At 40.5% G+C, this 12,804-nt stretch overlaps 1 protein-coding gene across 6 annotated transcripts in view; it reads left to right on the forward strand.

Moving 5' to 3' along the window:
* Nucleotides 1-12,804, forward strand: part of FGGY (FGGY carbohydrate kinase domain containing) — a 299,368-nt gene that overhangs the window by 164,834 nt on the left and 121,730 nt on the right. For 4 of the 6 annotated variants that reach the window (XR_003992624.1, XR_003992626.1, XR_003992625.1 and 1 more), the window contains 3 exons: nucleotides 1,055-1,267; nucleotides 3,208-3,319; nucleotides 5,016-5,167. Coding sequence is in view for 1 of the 6 variants with exons in the window: in XM_030494718.1 (XP_030350578.1) it covers nucleotides 1,067-1,267; nucleotides 3,208-3,319; nucleotides 5,016-5,167 (465 nt within the window). In the remaining 5 variants the exon portion in view is untranslated. Of the gene's footprint in view, nucleotides 1-1,054; nucleotides 1,268-3,207; nucleotides 3,320-5,015; nucleotides 5,168-12,804 lie in introns of those variants that run through there. The other 2 variants (XR_003992627.1, XR_003992628.1) reach the window with 2 other exon arrangements.

Here is a 12,804-nt window from a genome sequence, read left to right on the forward strand (position 1 = left end):
AAAATGTAAATGTTAACTAGTAATTAGGGGCAAACTGTGAGAAATTGAGTACAGTGCATTTGTCACTGTATTAAATGTCAAATAGTTAACCATAATATAGTGAAATCAGCAACTCAGTGTGAATAATTAACCTTTGTTCTTGTAGGCTGCCAGAGAGTAGGGAACACTTTTTCAGCAAATAATTTTCTGAACTTTTAAAATGGGGTGGATTGATGGTACATAGCTCTTAAAAACTGAACCAGTTTGTTCTTCATGTGGTTCCTCCCTCCCCTCCCCTTTGGAGGACTCAAAATTGGATGATATGTACCAGATGTCACATAATTATCAGCATCAGGTCACTTTTTGGGGGAGGCAAACTGTTTTCAGGTTCTGCAGACATTCTGCCTGCCTCGCTGGCTCATTCAGCAGGAATATGCCACTCAGGAGCTGGTTGGCTCCATGGCAGAGAGCAGCTCTTGGCTTGTCCTTCCTTTTCAGGTCAGGGTTCAGCTGAGCCAGGCACACCACCCCTTTCAGTGCTTCAGGAGTGTAATTTGTTTGCACTGAGGCAATGACATACCTGTGGTGATTAGTGCTGTCCTTTCCAGAGGTGAATTCAATTTACCAGGCACCAGCAGTTCCCCATCTGCCAGAATTCAGGAAATCCCAGGAGTTTCTGGATTGAAATATCCCTTCTTTGTCAAGCACCAGCCCCTGATTGCTGCTGAGTTTGGAACTGTACCTTTCCCTTCCTGTCTCCTTCCCTGTTTTTCCCCTTTATTTAGACATGATACTGTATGACCACAGCTCGTTTCCTTGATTGCATTCATGCACATTTACGATTCACTTTTCAGGAACTTCTGTCTCATGCAACTTACTCACAGACATTTGAAGAAAAATGATACAAGTAGTGCAAGACTTGAAAACTCAAAGTAATTAAGTGCCAAGTGAAGACTTAATGAAAAAAATTAAGCAAACTGCCTCTGCAGCATCTCTCCTGTCCTGCTGATCACAGGTTTCCATCATCAGTCATTTAATCTGTTTTTAACCCCTTTTTTTTATTTCCCTCTGACAGATTGTGTTAAAAATGCACAGCAAGAAGCAGACTCCAGAAAAATACTATGTTGGAATTGATGTTGGTTCAGCAAGTGTTCGTGCAGCTTTGGTAGATGGGTTTGGGACAGTGGTGGCACATGCAGAGCAGCCAATCCAAATCTGGGAGCCCCAACCAGACCACTATGAGCAATCCACTGGAGACATCTGGGCTGCTTGTTGCTCAGTCACAAAGGTACGTGAAGAAAAAGAAAATGAAGGAGATATGTTGCAGGTAGCTCCTCAAATTTGGAAAGTTTAAGGTCTTCTAGTCACTGGCCTTTAATATTCAGTTTTGTGCTTGCTGTATTACTGTATAACTTGTAACCATTCTTGTGCATTGAAGGTATCTTGAGGATATGGCTGATGTAGCCTCTCAGCAACTGTCATACAGGTGAGGAGCTGAGGGCCAGAGTGAAAGAAGCTTGTGCTACAAGTGAAAATGGAATGAAAGGCCTTCCTTTGCACTGTTAGCTCAGATGAAGGACTTGCCCACTGCCTACAGGAGTCACATCTGGGGGTTTTGTTTCTCTTGTGTACGTTATATCCACGAAACAGTTCTTTGAGGAGCCAAAGTTGCTCAGAACCTGGTAATATATATATTTCAAGATGTGCATGGTGCTCTTTTGGATTCAAAACCCAGCATTTATTGTAGAGAAATTGTGATCTGGTTTGTGAATGGTGCCTACCATTAATGTCTGGTACCTGTGATCCTCGTTGTAAGAGGATCCAGTATTATAACACCAAAATAAATTATATATGTTTGTGGATAGTACCAAACATAACCCCAGATTGAAATAAGGGAAAATTTGTGCTTCTTTTTACTCTCTGATCCAAAGAGCTGCCTATACATGCTGGTGGTAAAAGTAAATTAGTGACCTTGCTTGGGAGTGCACATATAGACCATTTCATCTTTCTTAATAAAGCCCCAGCCTGCTCGGTGTTCTAAGGTTGGCTTTTTAAATATTCATGATGTGCTTGGTAATTTGCAGATGGGCAGTTCACCCATTCCCTTGTTATCGATCAGCCTTTTCAAACATTCATGAGCTTGGCTCTGCAGAAATTCCCTGAGATGAAGGAGACGAGGTGAGGGGGTAGGCAAAAGTGAGTGACAGGGAAGAATAGCTTGATGTTAAAGCAGAGAAAGTCTTTTATTCTACTTATTTGATTTTTCTCCTCGTGAATTGCTTTGTTCTTGCTCTGGACCTGTTTAAATACAATCTCTTATATGTAAGCCATAAAATACAGGCTCTGGAACTATACTGTTACAGAGCCAGTAAGAGACTGGCACTGCAGTGAAAGTCTTTCGTTATAGTATTAATTAATGATATTTTTATTGTTGCTGAGAAGTGACAATTTATTACGGTGTTACATTTTAGGTGTCTTGCAACCTCATTTGGCACTTAATCCATGTGGGTGTTGTGTTTCTTTTTCCAGTGCTGCTGGAAGCCATGAAGTTCAACCCTTTAGGGGCAGTGAGGTTTTTGTTTATTTTGGAAAATCTTCCCAAAAGTATGCTATCCAAACTCTTGGTAGCAGAGCTTTTGGAAAGGTGTGCATTCCAGGGGTGTTATCTGTCACTTGTGCATTGCAGAGGTGTTACCACTGCTACAGGTTTTTACCGACTTTAGTTTTGGGTCCCTTCACTATTGCAAGACAAAAAGCTGTGGCACAATATTACAAAGCAGTTCAAGGAGATCATTGCTTCCACAAGTGGGAGCTGAGTGAGGTAACTGGTGGGAATGCATGACCCTAATCCTGTGCTCATGCTTCTCGTGCAGCTCAACTCCAAGCTTTTAGAAGAGCAAGAAAATTCACATTGCTAGTTTTCTGCTAGCTTTGTTTTCTGATGTTCTTGTGCTTCTTGCTTTTATGCAGGACTGTAGCTACTAAGATTAAAAAGCTGTTAAAGAACTTCATGGACCTCTGAATTCAGTTTTGACAACCAAAGAATTTTTGGTAATTTGGTGTATTTTTGGTTAGAGGTGTTAAAGAATACTGAATCTCAGAACTTTCGGACATTGAGCTTGCAACTTGTAACTCAATTTCTGTACTCATCAGTTCACACAGTTCACACGGTTCACACTGCATCTATATGGATATGTTTGTGTTCATGTGTGTTTTGTATGTTTACAGAAAGTTGTCTCTGGAGTAGATACTAGCCACATTCGAGGGGTTGGGTTTGATGCTACATGTTCCCTTGTTGTTGTGGATAAACAATTCCAACCTTTGGCAGTCAACCGGGAAGGTAGGACTCCAGCACAAAAGTTGATGTTACTGTGCATGATTTACCACTGATGTGAGCAAGCATGATTGCACCCAAATGCCAAGTTACAGGGCTAACTCTTGGAGATATAGATGGCAGGAAATCTTTTTTATGAGAGTTTTACTGGTTTTATTCTACTGCAAAATTAGATCTGAGATGAGAATTACTTAGTTTGGCTGAATGTTCAGCATCCTAAGATCCAATTCATTCATCTTGGCTCAGAGATACTGCTTCTTAGAGAAATCTATGGTGGTTTTTCTTTTCTGTATGTTTTCACCTCCTTCAGACTTCACTAATCACAGCTTTTACAGCGTGTATAAATGTCCATCCATACTGGCTAAAGGAATGCTAAAAATGATAGTGTTAGTGTAGACTAACAGCTTACTCTGTCATGGAGCTGCAGGCAAGAGATTCAGCTTGTGTATCTTATTACCCTGGTGTTCTGTCTTTGTCTGGGACAGTGCTAAACTTCAGAAAGCCTGTGACCTTCCTCTAAAAATTGTAATTTTTTGATTAGTATTTGAGTAGATGATTCATAAGACAAAAAGTCTGTGATGCAGTTTTTTTGCAGTGAATTCCATGTAAGATTAGGTGTGTGCTAAATCAGTAGTTACAGGGCCATAATCACAATTCTGTGTATGTTCCCTTTCTATTCTCAGTTGTATTTGTCATCTCCTCCTACCCTTCACAAAACCCCAGCTTTGCCCCCAAAATGTCCTTTGCTAAATTTAGATGAGAGTATTTATTTTTCAGTTTGAGAGTCTCTTACAATCTGTTCAATGCCTAATGATGTCTGGGGCTATTTTGGTCTATTGAGTCAAATTCAGTTCTCATTTTTTGTTCTCTGATATCCTCAAGAACTTGGAGTTTACACGGTGGTGTTAAATAAAAAGATAAGAACACACTGAATACTGTCACACTGGTATGGACATTGTGTGGTTGTCTCACAGTTCCAACTTGTATTTCAGACCATGTTAGCGGTGTGTCTCATACCTCTACCTTGTCTTAGAGTATGTTTCCAAGATTCAAGTTAGCATGAGAGGAATCTCAAGTGTCATGTGGATTACTGTTCCACCTCTCTAGCAGGTCTTCTGTAGGTTAATTTTGATACGATGTTCTCCTCCTTGTTCTCCTGTGTTCTGCACACTTGCCAGATGCTTTTTCATCCCACATCCAAAATAAAAGCATTTCAGCAAATCACTCCCCTGAAAGGAATTAGGGTAGTTCTTCTCATAACACTAGAAAAGGAAAGAGAATCCATGTAACCAGCCTGCTAGCTGACTAGCTGAGTTAACTTCAGTTTATAATGTCATTTTTAGTTCTTAGTCACCAAAATCCTTCTTCATATTTTTAACTCAATATATGTACTTTGTCAAGAAGTTTGGGTTCTTTGAATGAAATACAGTCTATGAGAGCATGGTGTTTCATTGTTCTTGGATGCTCACAGCCTGATTGTTTTCAGTCAGCATTCTCAGTGCTCAGCATGTCTTAAAGTTGGCTCGGAGAGCTAGAAATGTATATCTTTCAATATCTACTGTGGTTTAGTAACACAAATAGATTTACAGTTTTCTATTGTCAAAGTGAAAGTGTGACGCAGTTGAGAGTCCAGTAACTTCCAGTACTTAGGTGGGGTTAAACCAGACCTAAAATAATCCGGTTTTTTGTTTTCTTCCCCAAGGACAAAACTATAGGAATGTCATTATGTGGATGGACCATCGTGCAGTCAGTCAAGTTGAGCGCATCAATGCAACGCAACACAGGGTTTTGAGCTATGTAGGGGGAGTGATGTCTGTGGAAATGCAGCCACCTAAATTGCTGTGGATAAAGGAGGTGAGTACATATGAGACTGTGCTGCATTTTTACTAGTGATTAATGCCCTTTGTTAATTTCCAAGAACGAAATTTCTAAAACAGAAGTCTTCAGCCTTAGTGTTGAACCCAAAGGTTTGCAAAGTAAGGCCAGCCATAAGTTGAGGTGAAAATGTTTGGAGGTTCATTGTTTCCTCTCAATTATTTAGAAATAGCTTTGATTTTATTGAAATTCAGTGTTTCCTGATAGAAATATTGCATATGCCTTTCTTGTCTAATTTTAAGGTTCGATATACATACAATTTTAATTGCAGGTAATGAATGAGTCCTTGAAGTACCCCAGGATATAGTTATGGAGGTGTGTTTGCTGCTCCCAACCACTGTAGCTGGGCATGCTTACAGGTGGGGAGGTGCTACTTCTGGAATGGATTTATAGCCATTTGAAAACAGCTTCATCCAAGCACTGGGCATCCTGGCTAGAGGGACTGTCTTTTGGGCACGGAATCCAACAGTGAGGGGATGTGTCATGTCTTTGGCTGCTGGTAGAGAAACTGTTCAGGTAGAGCTTCAATTTAGTTCTGTCCCCTCTGTAGGAAGCAGATTATCTGTAGAGGGAAGGTGCTCTATTCATAATGTGGAACTCTACCTCTGTCTCTTGTGTTTAAATTTTGCGTGTTACAGAATGACATATAGCCTTTTAATAATAGCTGTCAGATAAAAGGAGAAATGCTTGCCACTTGAATTTTTTATAGCCTCCTCCAGTCTGGCTTTTACATTTGATCTCAATGACACTTGCTGTCATTTTAGCAAAGCCTAAATGTAAATTACTTACTGCCAGTTTCAAGCAGCCAAAGTCTCCTGTGCTTACAAGCATGAAACATTGTATGGTAGCAAGGTGCAGATTGGGGTAAGTCAAAGGTATTAACTGGTGGAAGCAGGTACTGACAGATTAATGATAATAGGGGGTAATTAATGTTGTTTGTGGATGCTATATTGAAATAGGAATATTCATCTACCAGTTCTTTCCCTCTTTAGCCATGAGTATCATATGTCAGTCATTTTACAAATAATAAAAAGTAAGCTGTAAAAACCTTAAATGAATGCATTGTGTTCAAAACATGTTTATATTGCAAGGTCTGGAATATCATTACCTGATTTATGAGGAAAGGCCAGATTATGGGTTCTTCTAAAAGTCGTCCCTAAGAGGTGTAAGTCTGTGCTATGGCCTCAAAGCCCTCTGACATAATTGCTGTATGTAGTACAAAGGGGGAGAACAGCTATTGCGGGGCTTGTTCCCTCCATGAGCAAATGGGTAGGAAATACAATTCACCTTACCCTACATGCCAGCCAGTAGCAGAGATTGACTGGCAAAGGGCATTAGAGGATTTGTTCATATGTCCCTTTTCAGCTCCTGACGTACCAGCTAAAGAGATTATTACCCTTAAGAGAGGTTTTTTTTACCTCAGTATCTGCTGAGCCGCTCACACGACAGTTCCTGCATCCTGAGTGGACTAGCAAAGACACTTAAACTGCTTAAGTTTACCCTGCTTAACTCACTAGGACCTCAGTGAGCTCATGAGAAGGAACAATAACATTTATTATGGAGATAGTTGTAATCAGTTGAGATGTGGGCGTGTAGTGCTATTCTTTCTCGCTTTGGAGAGAGATGTGATGGAGTCTTTGCTTACTGTACTGGTTGCAAAGTAGGAGGAGGGTGTAAGGAATTGTATGAAGAGCAACGGTTTATTTTCAGTGCCAGTCACAGTAACTTGACGATGTATTACATGATTTAGGGCTAGCAGCAAAGATTCATGTTAGCCTCTAATAGCTGAAATTCAGCCTCATGTAATGCAAGTGTTCTCACTTTTTGCCAAGGAGGGTGAATTCTACAATGACTTTGAATGTCAGGTTATATCCTTTTTAACTGAGAATATCTGAAGTGTTTGCAAAATTGGAACTGGAATTCCCATTCTGCTTCTGTTGTGACAACTCAGAATAACTATACTTGCTGTACGTGGTTTGCACAGTGTTGAATCAGTTGGCTAGATGAGAACTTCATGGGCATAAAATTAGACTCCTTGAAAATGCGGCCCTCAGTGTTGCTGAGGAGAAGGCCAAACTGGGATTGTTATGAGCGCTGAATGTTAGGGCTGAGATGTGTTGACAGAGCTGCCTGGGGAAGTTTTACACAGTGTCTGCCCACATCGTGTGCCTGGCTGTGATCGTGGCCTTCAGTCTCTCCAGCTTTCCTGACTACTAAATGTCACCAAATATGCTACCAGCAAGGTTTCTTTAAAGTATCACAGATCTGAGTAGTTTGTCTTACTTAAATCCTCACCTCTGCTTATATTTTCTATATCGTATGTGAAATAACCTTTCCTACCAAGCTACTGCTTGCTCCAGTGAGCAGTGCAGTCTCAGGAGCCGCTTTCAAATAAGATCCCTCTCAAAGCATCCCAAAAGTCTGTTTCTATGTTGTAAAACTCTCTCCAGGAATTTTCTGCCAACCTCTGCAAACACGTACAGTTGGTTCAGTTGGTTGTTTTTTCCTGAAAACACTCCCAGTATTTCTAGAACCGTTTCCAGCCAGCTGACTGCAAGAGGTGCAGCCTGCTGCTTGATGCAAGAACTGTAGTGGGTCAGAGCACAAATCCATCCATTTGACTCATTATTTGTCTGATTAGTAGTGAGGTTTTTGCTCTATAAATTTAGCTGATCTTCTCTGAACCCACATGCACTTTGTGAAGCTGCTGTGTCCTGTGGCAATGAGTTCCACTGTATAACTGTACTTGTGAACAGGTGTGAACAGATACTACTTTTTCTGAAACAAGTTTCTAAAATCTCATTTACTTTTTAGTTCATAGAATCCCAGAATGGTTTGGGTTGGAAGCAACCTTAAAGATCATCTTGTTCCAACCCCCCTACCACAGGCAGGGACACCCTTGAGATAGTGAACTCTATCATTCCCCAGTCAACATCTGCATGCCATGGACCATATGAGATGTTTGTTTTCTTTCCTTATTCCTTTCTTAACATGCCTTCCTAATGTTGTCATGCACCTGACAGTATCCCAGGAATTTAAGGCAAAGAATGGACTGGGCATAATCTTCTGTGACTGGCCATAATCAAAACTGGCAAAACAGAGGTGTGTCCAGAAGCTATTTTGCACCTTTTTCCCTTTGGTGGGCATCACATTTGTGGAACGTTTTTGACCAGGAAGCTTGACATGGCTCCAGCATGTGGGTGTTTATAAACAAAACAACCCCCATAACCATGCACTTTGTACAGTCATGCTCCAGGTCAGTGGGTACACCCTAATACATGAAGATTCACTCTTGACTTTTGCCTTGAATTCCCTGGAATGGTTTTTGAACTCCCCAGGAATTTAATGTTGCTGCTATTAAATGTTTTTGCTGTTTTCCCCCTGTACATCTTTGCCAGGGATTGGTGCTGTGCATGTTCCATAACTGCTGGCATTGATCTAGGTTTTGCAGAGAGGGTGCAGTGGGGAAAATAACTGCTTTGTATCTGAGATTATGATAAAATAGCCTCGTCCTCATAATGAAGAACAATTCATAAATCCATTGGAGTAACCAGCAGAGTTCACTTTTGTGTTATTGGGAAAATGTTGGATACTTTTAATCAAATCTCATGTATATGTAATAATAAACAGCATTTGAAAGGACCTTAAAATTAGTCCTAATGAAATATGTTCCTTTCAGCGGATCCTCAGTTCTTTGGAACTCTTAACATTGTTTTCTTGAGCTTCAAAGTTTATTTAGGCTGGCATAAATAGAAATGTTTCTTATTGAGTTTATTGCCTAACTGATAAATATTCAGGATTTCCCTTGACTTTTCCATGTTCTGAGGATTCTGAGTCATATGAAACCACAGTCTTGCTAATTCGAGATAAGTTGCACAAACGTGACTGTAAACTCAGTTAGTTTGTTAAGAGTCATTTAGGAGATTAGTGATTGAGGAGGCAAGCTAGATGCACTTCTGGAAGTAAGTTATTTAAGATATTGATACCAAATGGTTCTTTGGAATGTTGTTACACTTGTAGGTTAATTGTACATTGTCAGCAAAGACTTCCTCTCCCTTGCCACAGTGCTAACCTGACTCTGGGAGGCCACGTTAGGAGATCCTGTCTTCTCACTCTTTGCCCTGGGCTCTCCTAGCTGTAGTATCTAAAAACCTGAGCTCATGAGGCAGGGTCTGACATAGGTCAGTCCAGCAGGATTGCTCATCTGGAGTGACTGGGCTGTCTCCCAAAGAAAGGAGTTGAATTTCTATTACTTCAAGAGTTTTCATCTAAGCAATTAAAAATATTGCTGAAGAATATGACTTTGCAAATTTACTCTGAATTGGTTGGAAGTGGTGAAGGGGAAGAGGACCTAGGTGACCTAACTGTGCTTTTCCATTTCCATCATCTTGTTCCTAGAACTGAAGTTAAAGATGACATCACTCACCGTGAGGAATGAGCTGACATCATTGTATGAGAAGTAGATACTGGTCCTTAGCTCTCCTGGCTTTCTCGTAACACTTGCCTTGTATTTATTTGCAGAGGGATGTTGCAGTTTTTCTTCAAAGTCACAAGTCACTGTCATCTGCTGCTTTGTGAACTTGCTTTTCCATATGATGCTTTCTCTTGAGCATTTCATTCCGACTATACACAGATAGAGATTTAACTAGAGACTAGAGGCTTCAGGGCATATTCTGTGCTTCCAGCACTTCATCCCTATTCCATTTTGGCTTTGAATTAAGAAACTAAACTATAAATGCCATAATAGGCCTTTTGAGATCTTTTATTTGAACTATATTGGCTTATATTCAGCTTTGTTTGATTGCTGCTGAATCATTTTTACCCTCTGGCACCTAGTGGTTAGTCTACATGAACTTAATTGGGTGGTCTTGATGTTTGTGATTGCAGATAGGTGTTCATATGACGAAGCCATCACTGCAAGTGGAGTTTGCAAGTTGGGGACAGCTGTTTGCAGTAAATGATCAGCTGAATGCAGCTACTGTATAGCCTATGGGGCAGTCTCGTTAAAGTGTGCACATCTGGGGTCCGCTTAGGAGGAGCATTGTATTTCTCTGCCTGTGTTGACCATGTGCAGTGATAAAGAGAGTCCAGTGTTAAATCTGTAATGGAAACCAAAATGAATACAGGATTTTATAAAAAGCTAATTTCTGTGGATACAGTAATATTTGACTGTTGAGTGTGGTCAGCTGAACTAAGAACGTCAACTGTAGATGAAGTTGAAATAAAGAATCATTTTACTTTCACAAATATTTAGAAATAAGCAGTAAGATAATTTTGACAAAACCTTTCAGTATGTGAAGGGAGCTACAAGGATGCTGGAAAGGGACTCTTCATCAGGGACTGTAGCGGTAGGACAAGGGGTGATGAGTTTAAACTGAAACGGGAAGTTCAGGTTAGACATAAGGAAGAAGTTCTTTATTGTGGGGGTGGTGAGGCCCTGGAACAGGTTGCCCAAAGAAGTGGTGAATGCTCCATCCCTGGCAGTGTTGGACAGAGCCTTGGGTGACGTGAGGTGTCCCTGCCCATGGCAGGGGGGTTGGAACTGGATGATCTGAAGGTCCTTTCCAACCCAAACCATTCTGTGATGCTGTGATTCCTGGAGTCAGTAAGACAAGTTTGAATGTAAAATTCACTGAAAACAAAAGTAGTCCCTGGTTACTGGGTCTTTCAAAACAACTGCTTAAATTCCCTTCTCTTGCTGTTATTTCCTTAGACTTTTTAATTGTTTAGAATTATCTTGCAAAACATTATTGCAATAGTTCTTTTCTCCTATAGTTGCAGGTCCATCTTTTGCAGCTTTACTAAGCAGGTTGTGCTTTTTTGTTGACTTTTGCTAAAGAAATTGGATGTTCACTGCCTGAATGAGTGTGCAGATAGTTCTGATAGGTAAATGTGTGCACTTGAACTGAAAATGTAAGGTACATACTCCTTCACTTGGAGTGACAAATGCTTGTCAATATAACATGACTGTCTATGCTATGGCAAACCAACATGATCACAGTGAGAGCACAGCTTAAACAGAGTGATGTAAAAGCTGCAGTGAGGGTTTGTCCAGCCTGTTAGTACTTTTTTTCCTCAGAGGTAGCAGAAGAAAAAGATCTTGTTTACTAATTCCTGGCTGGAAATTTTCTTGGAGCTTGTGCCAAAACAAAAGGATGCTTGTTATATTTTCCTCATAGTAATGACATTACAAATCAGCTATTTCTAAAAAATACTAGTCCCATTAAATCAGAGATGCTGCAGCTTATGCTAACTGGGTGGGGGATGCTGGACTGGGAAGAGGTATGTGCCTGGTAACTGTCTCCAAATAAAATCCAGTCTTATTCTGTGCTTTCACAACTCTGTTCTTGATATGTGTAAGAGCAAAGAAGAGCCTCCCTTTGGCAAAAAGGTCAGAGTGACTGGCTAACATCATTCCTCTGCAATTAATAGCTAAAATCAATAGTTTCTGAGTAATTATTTTTCTGGCACTGTGGTCAGTGATCTTTCTGTGTGTTACAGCTGCCGTTTTATGCATCATAGTTCTTCTTTCTGTACACCTGTGACTTGCAGCTACCAATGGGATAATTTGCAGAAACAATTAAAGCATCTTTCCCTGGCTATGGAGGGAAGAAGAATAGTGGATGTACTCACATTAGCTTGGCAGCAGCCTCTGTCTTCTCCGTCGCTTGCTGCCTTTGCAGCTGGCTTTTTGTTTTGTTGGATGTGGCTGGATATTTTTCCATTAATATAAATAATAAATTCAGTGTTAAGTGAGAATGAGTCCAAGTACTGAGTTTGGAACTGAACTCTTGATTAGAATTGTTTATAAATGCTTCAACAGCTCTGTTTTATCCAAATCCATACATAGTGCAGACGTGTATGCAGAAGTTGTACTTCAGGCTGTTGAGTTTGGCTTTTAGTTGCAGTTGCTGATCAAGTAAGTACCTGCACGTGTCTACGACAGTGTCTTGGGGGTAAAGATTGTGTTACAGCAAGGCAGTTTTGTCCGCCTTCACCAGTAGCCTTCCCCTAAGAGGTTGCCTTCCAAGCTCTCCCCCTCTCCTCCCTCAAGATGAATCTGGTAATTCTGTTAGTTAGTATTTTACCAATTAGATTACAACTGGTAGTTGCAGAATTGATCACTTTGTAGCTTTGGCTCTGGCAAGAGTAGAATTTCTGCTCAGAGCCTATCTTGTGTATCTCAGAATAGCTCTATCACATGCCTTGGCATCTGATCTGAAGTGTGGGAGATCCAAAGTCCTTGCTTTGTCTGAATCGCAGCAGGGAATGGGCCATCAGTTTCTTACATCCCCGTGGGCATGTGGATTAAGTCTTCAGTTGCTTTTCTTCCTTTCACACAATGTATATTTGTTTTTGTCACTTAGAAAAAGAGGGACTGATACACTACATAGCCTACAGATTGCCTGGGAGATTAGATATAAATTTAGGGTTAAATTGGGAGAAGCAGATGGTTCTTCAGGGAATGACTCTCTTTGCTGGTTTTCAAATGACTTAGATTTTGACCTGATGTGGAACTTGAATGCTCACACCAGCTTTCTTTTTTACTTTAAATGGCAAAACATTTTCGTGCTTCCATCTGCACCTCCTGCTTTTAATCTGAATTTCTAACACAC

Source organism: Strigops habroptila, chromosome 8, assembly GCF_004027225.2.
Source record: "Strigops habroptila isolate Jane chromosome 8, bStrHab1.2.pri, whole genome shotgun sequence".
NCBI lineage: Eukaryota > Metazoa > Chordata > Aves > Psittaciformes > Psittacidae > Strigops > Strigops habroptila.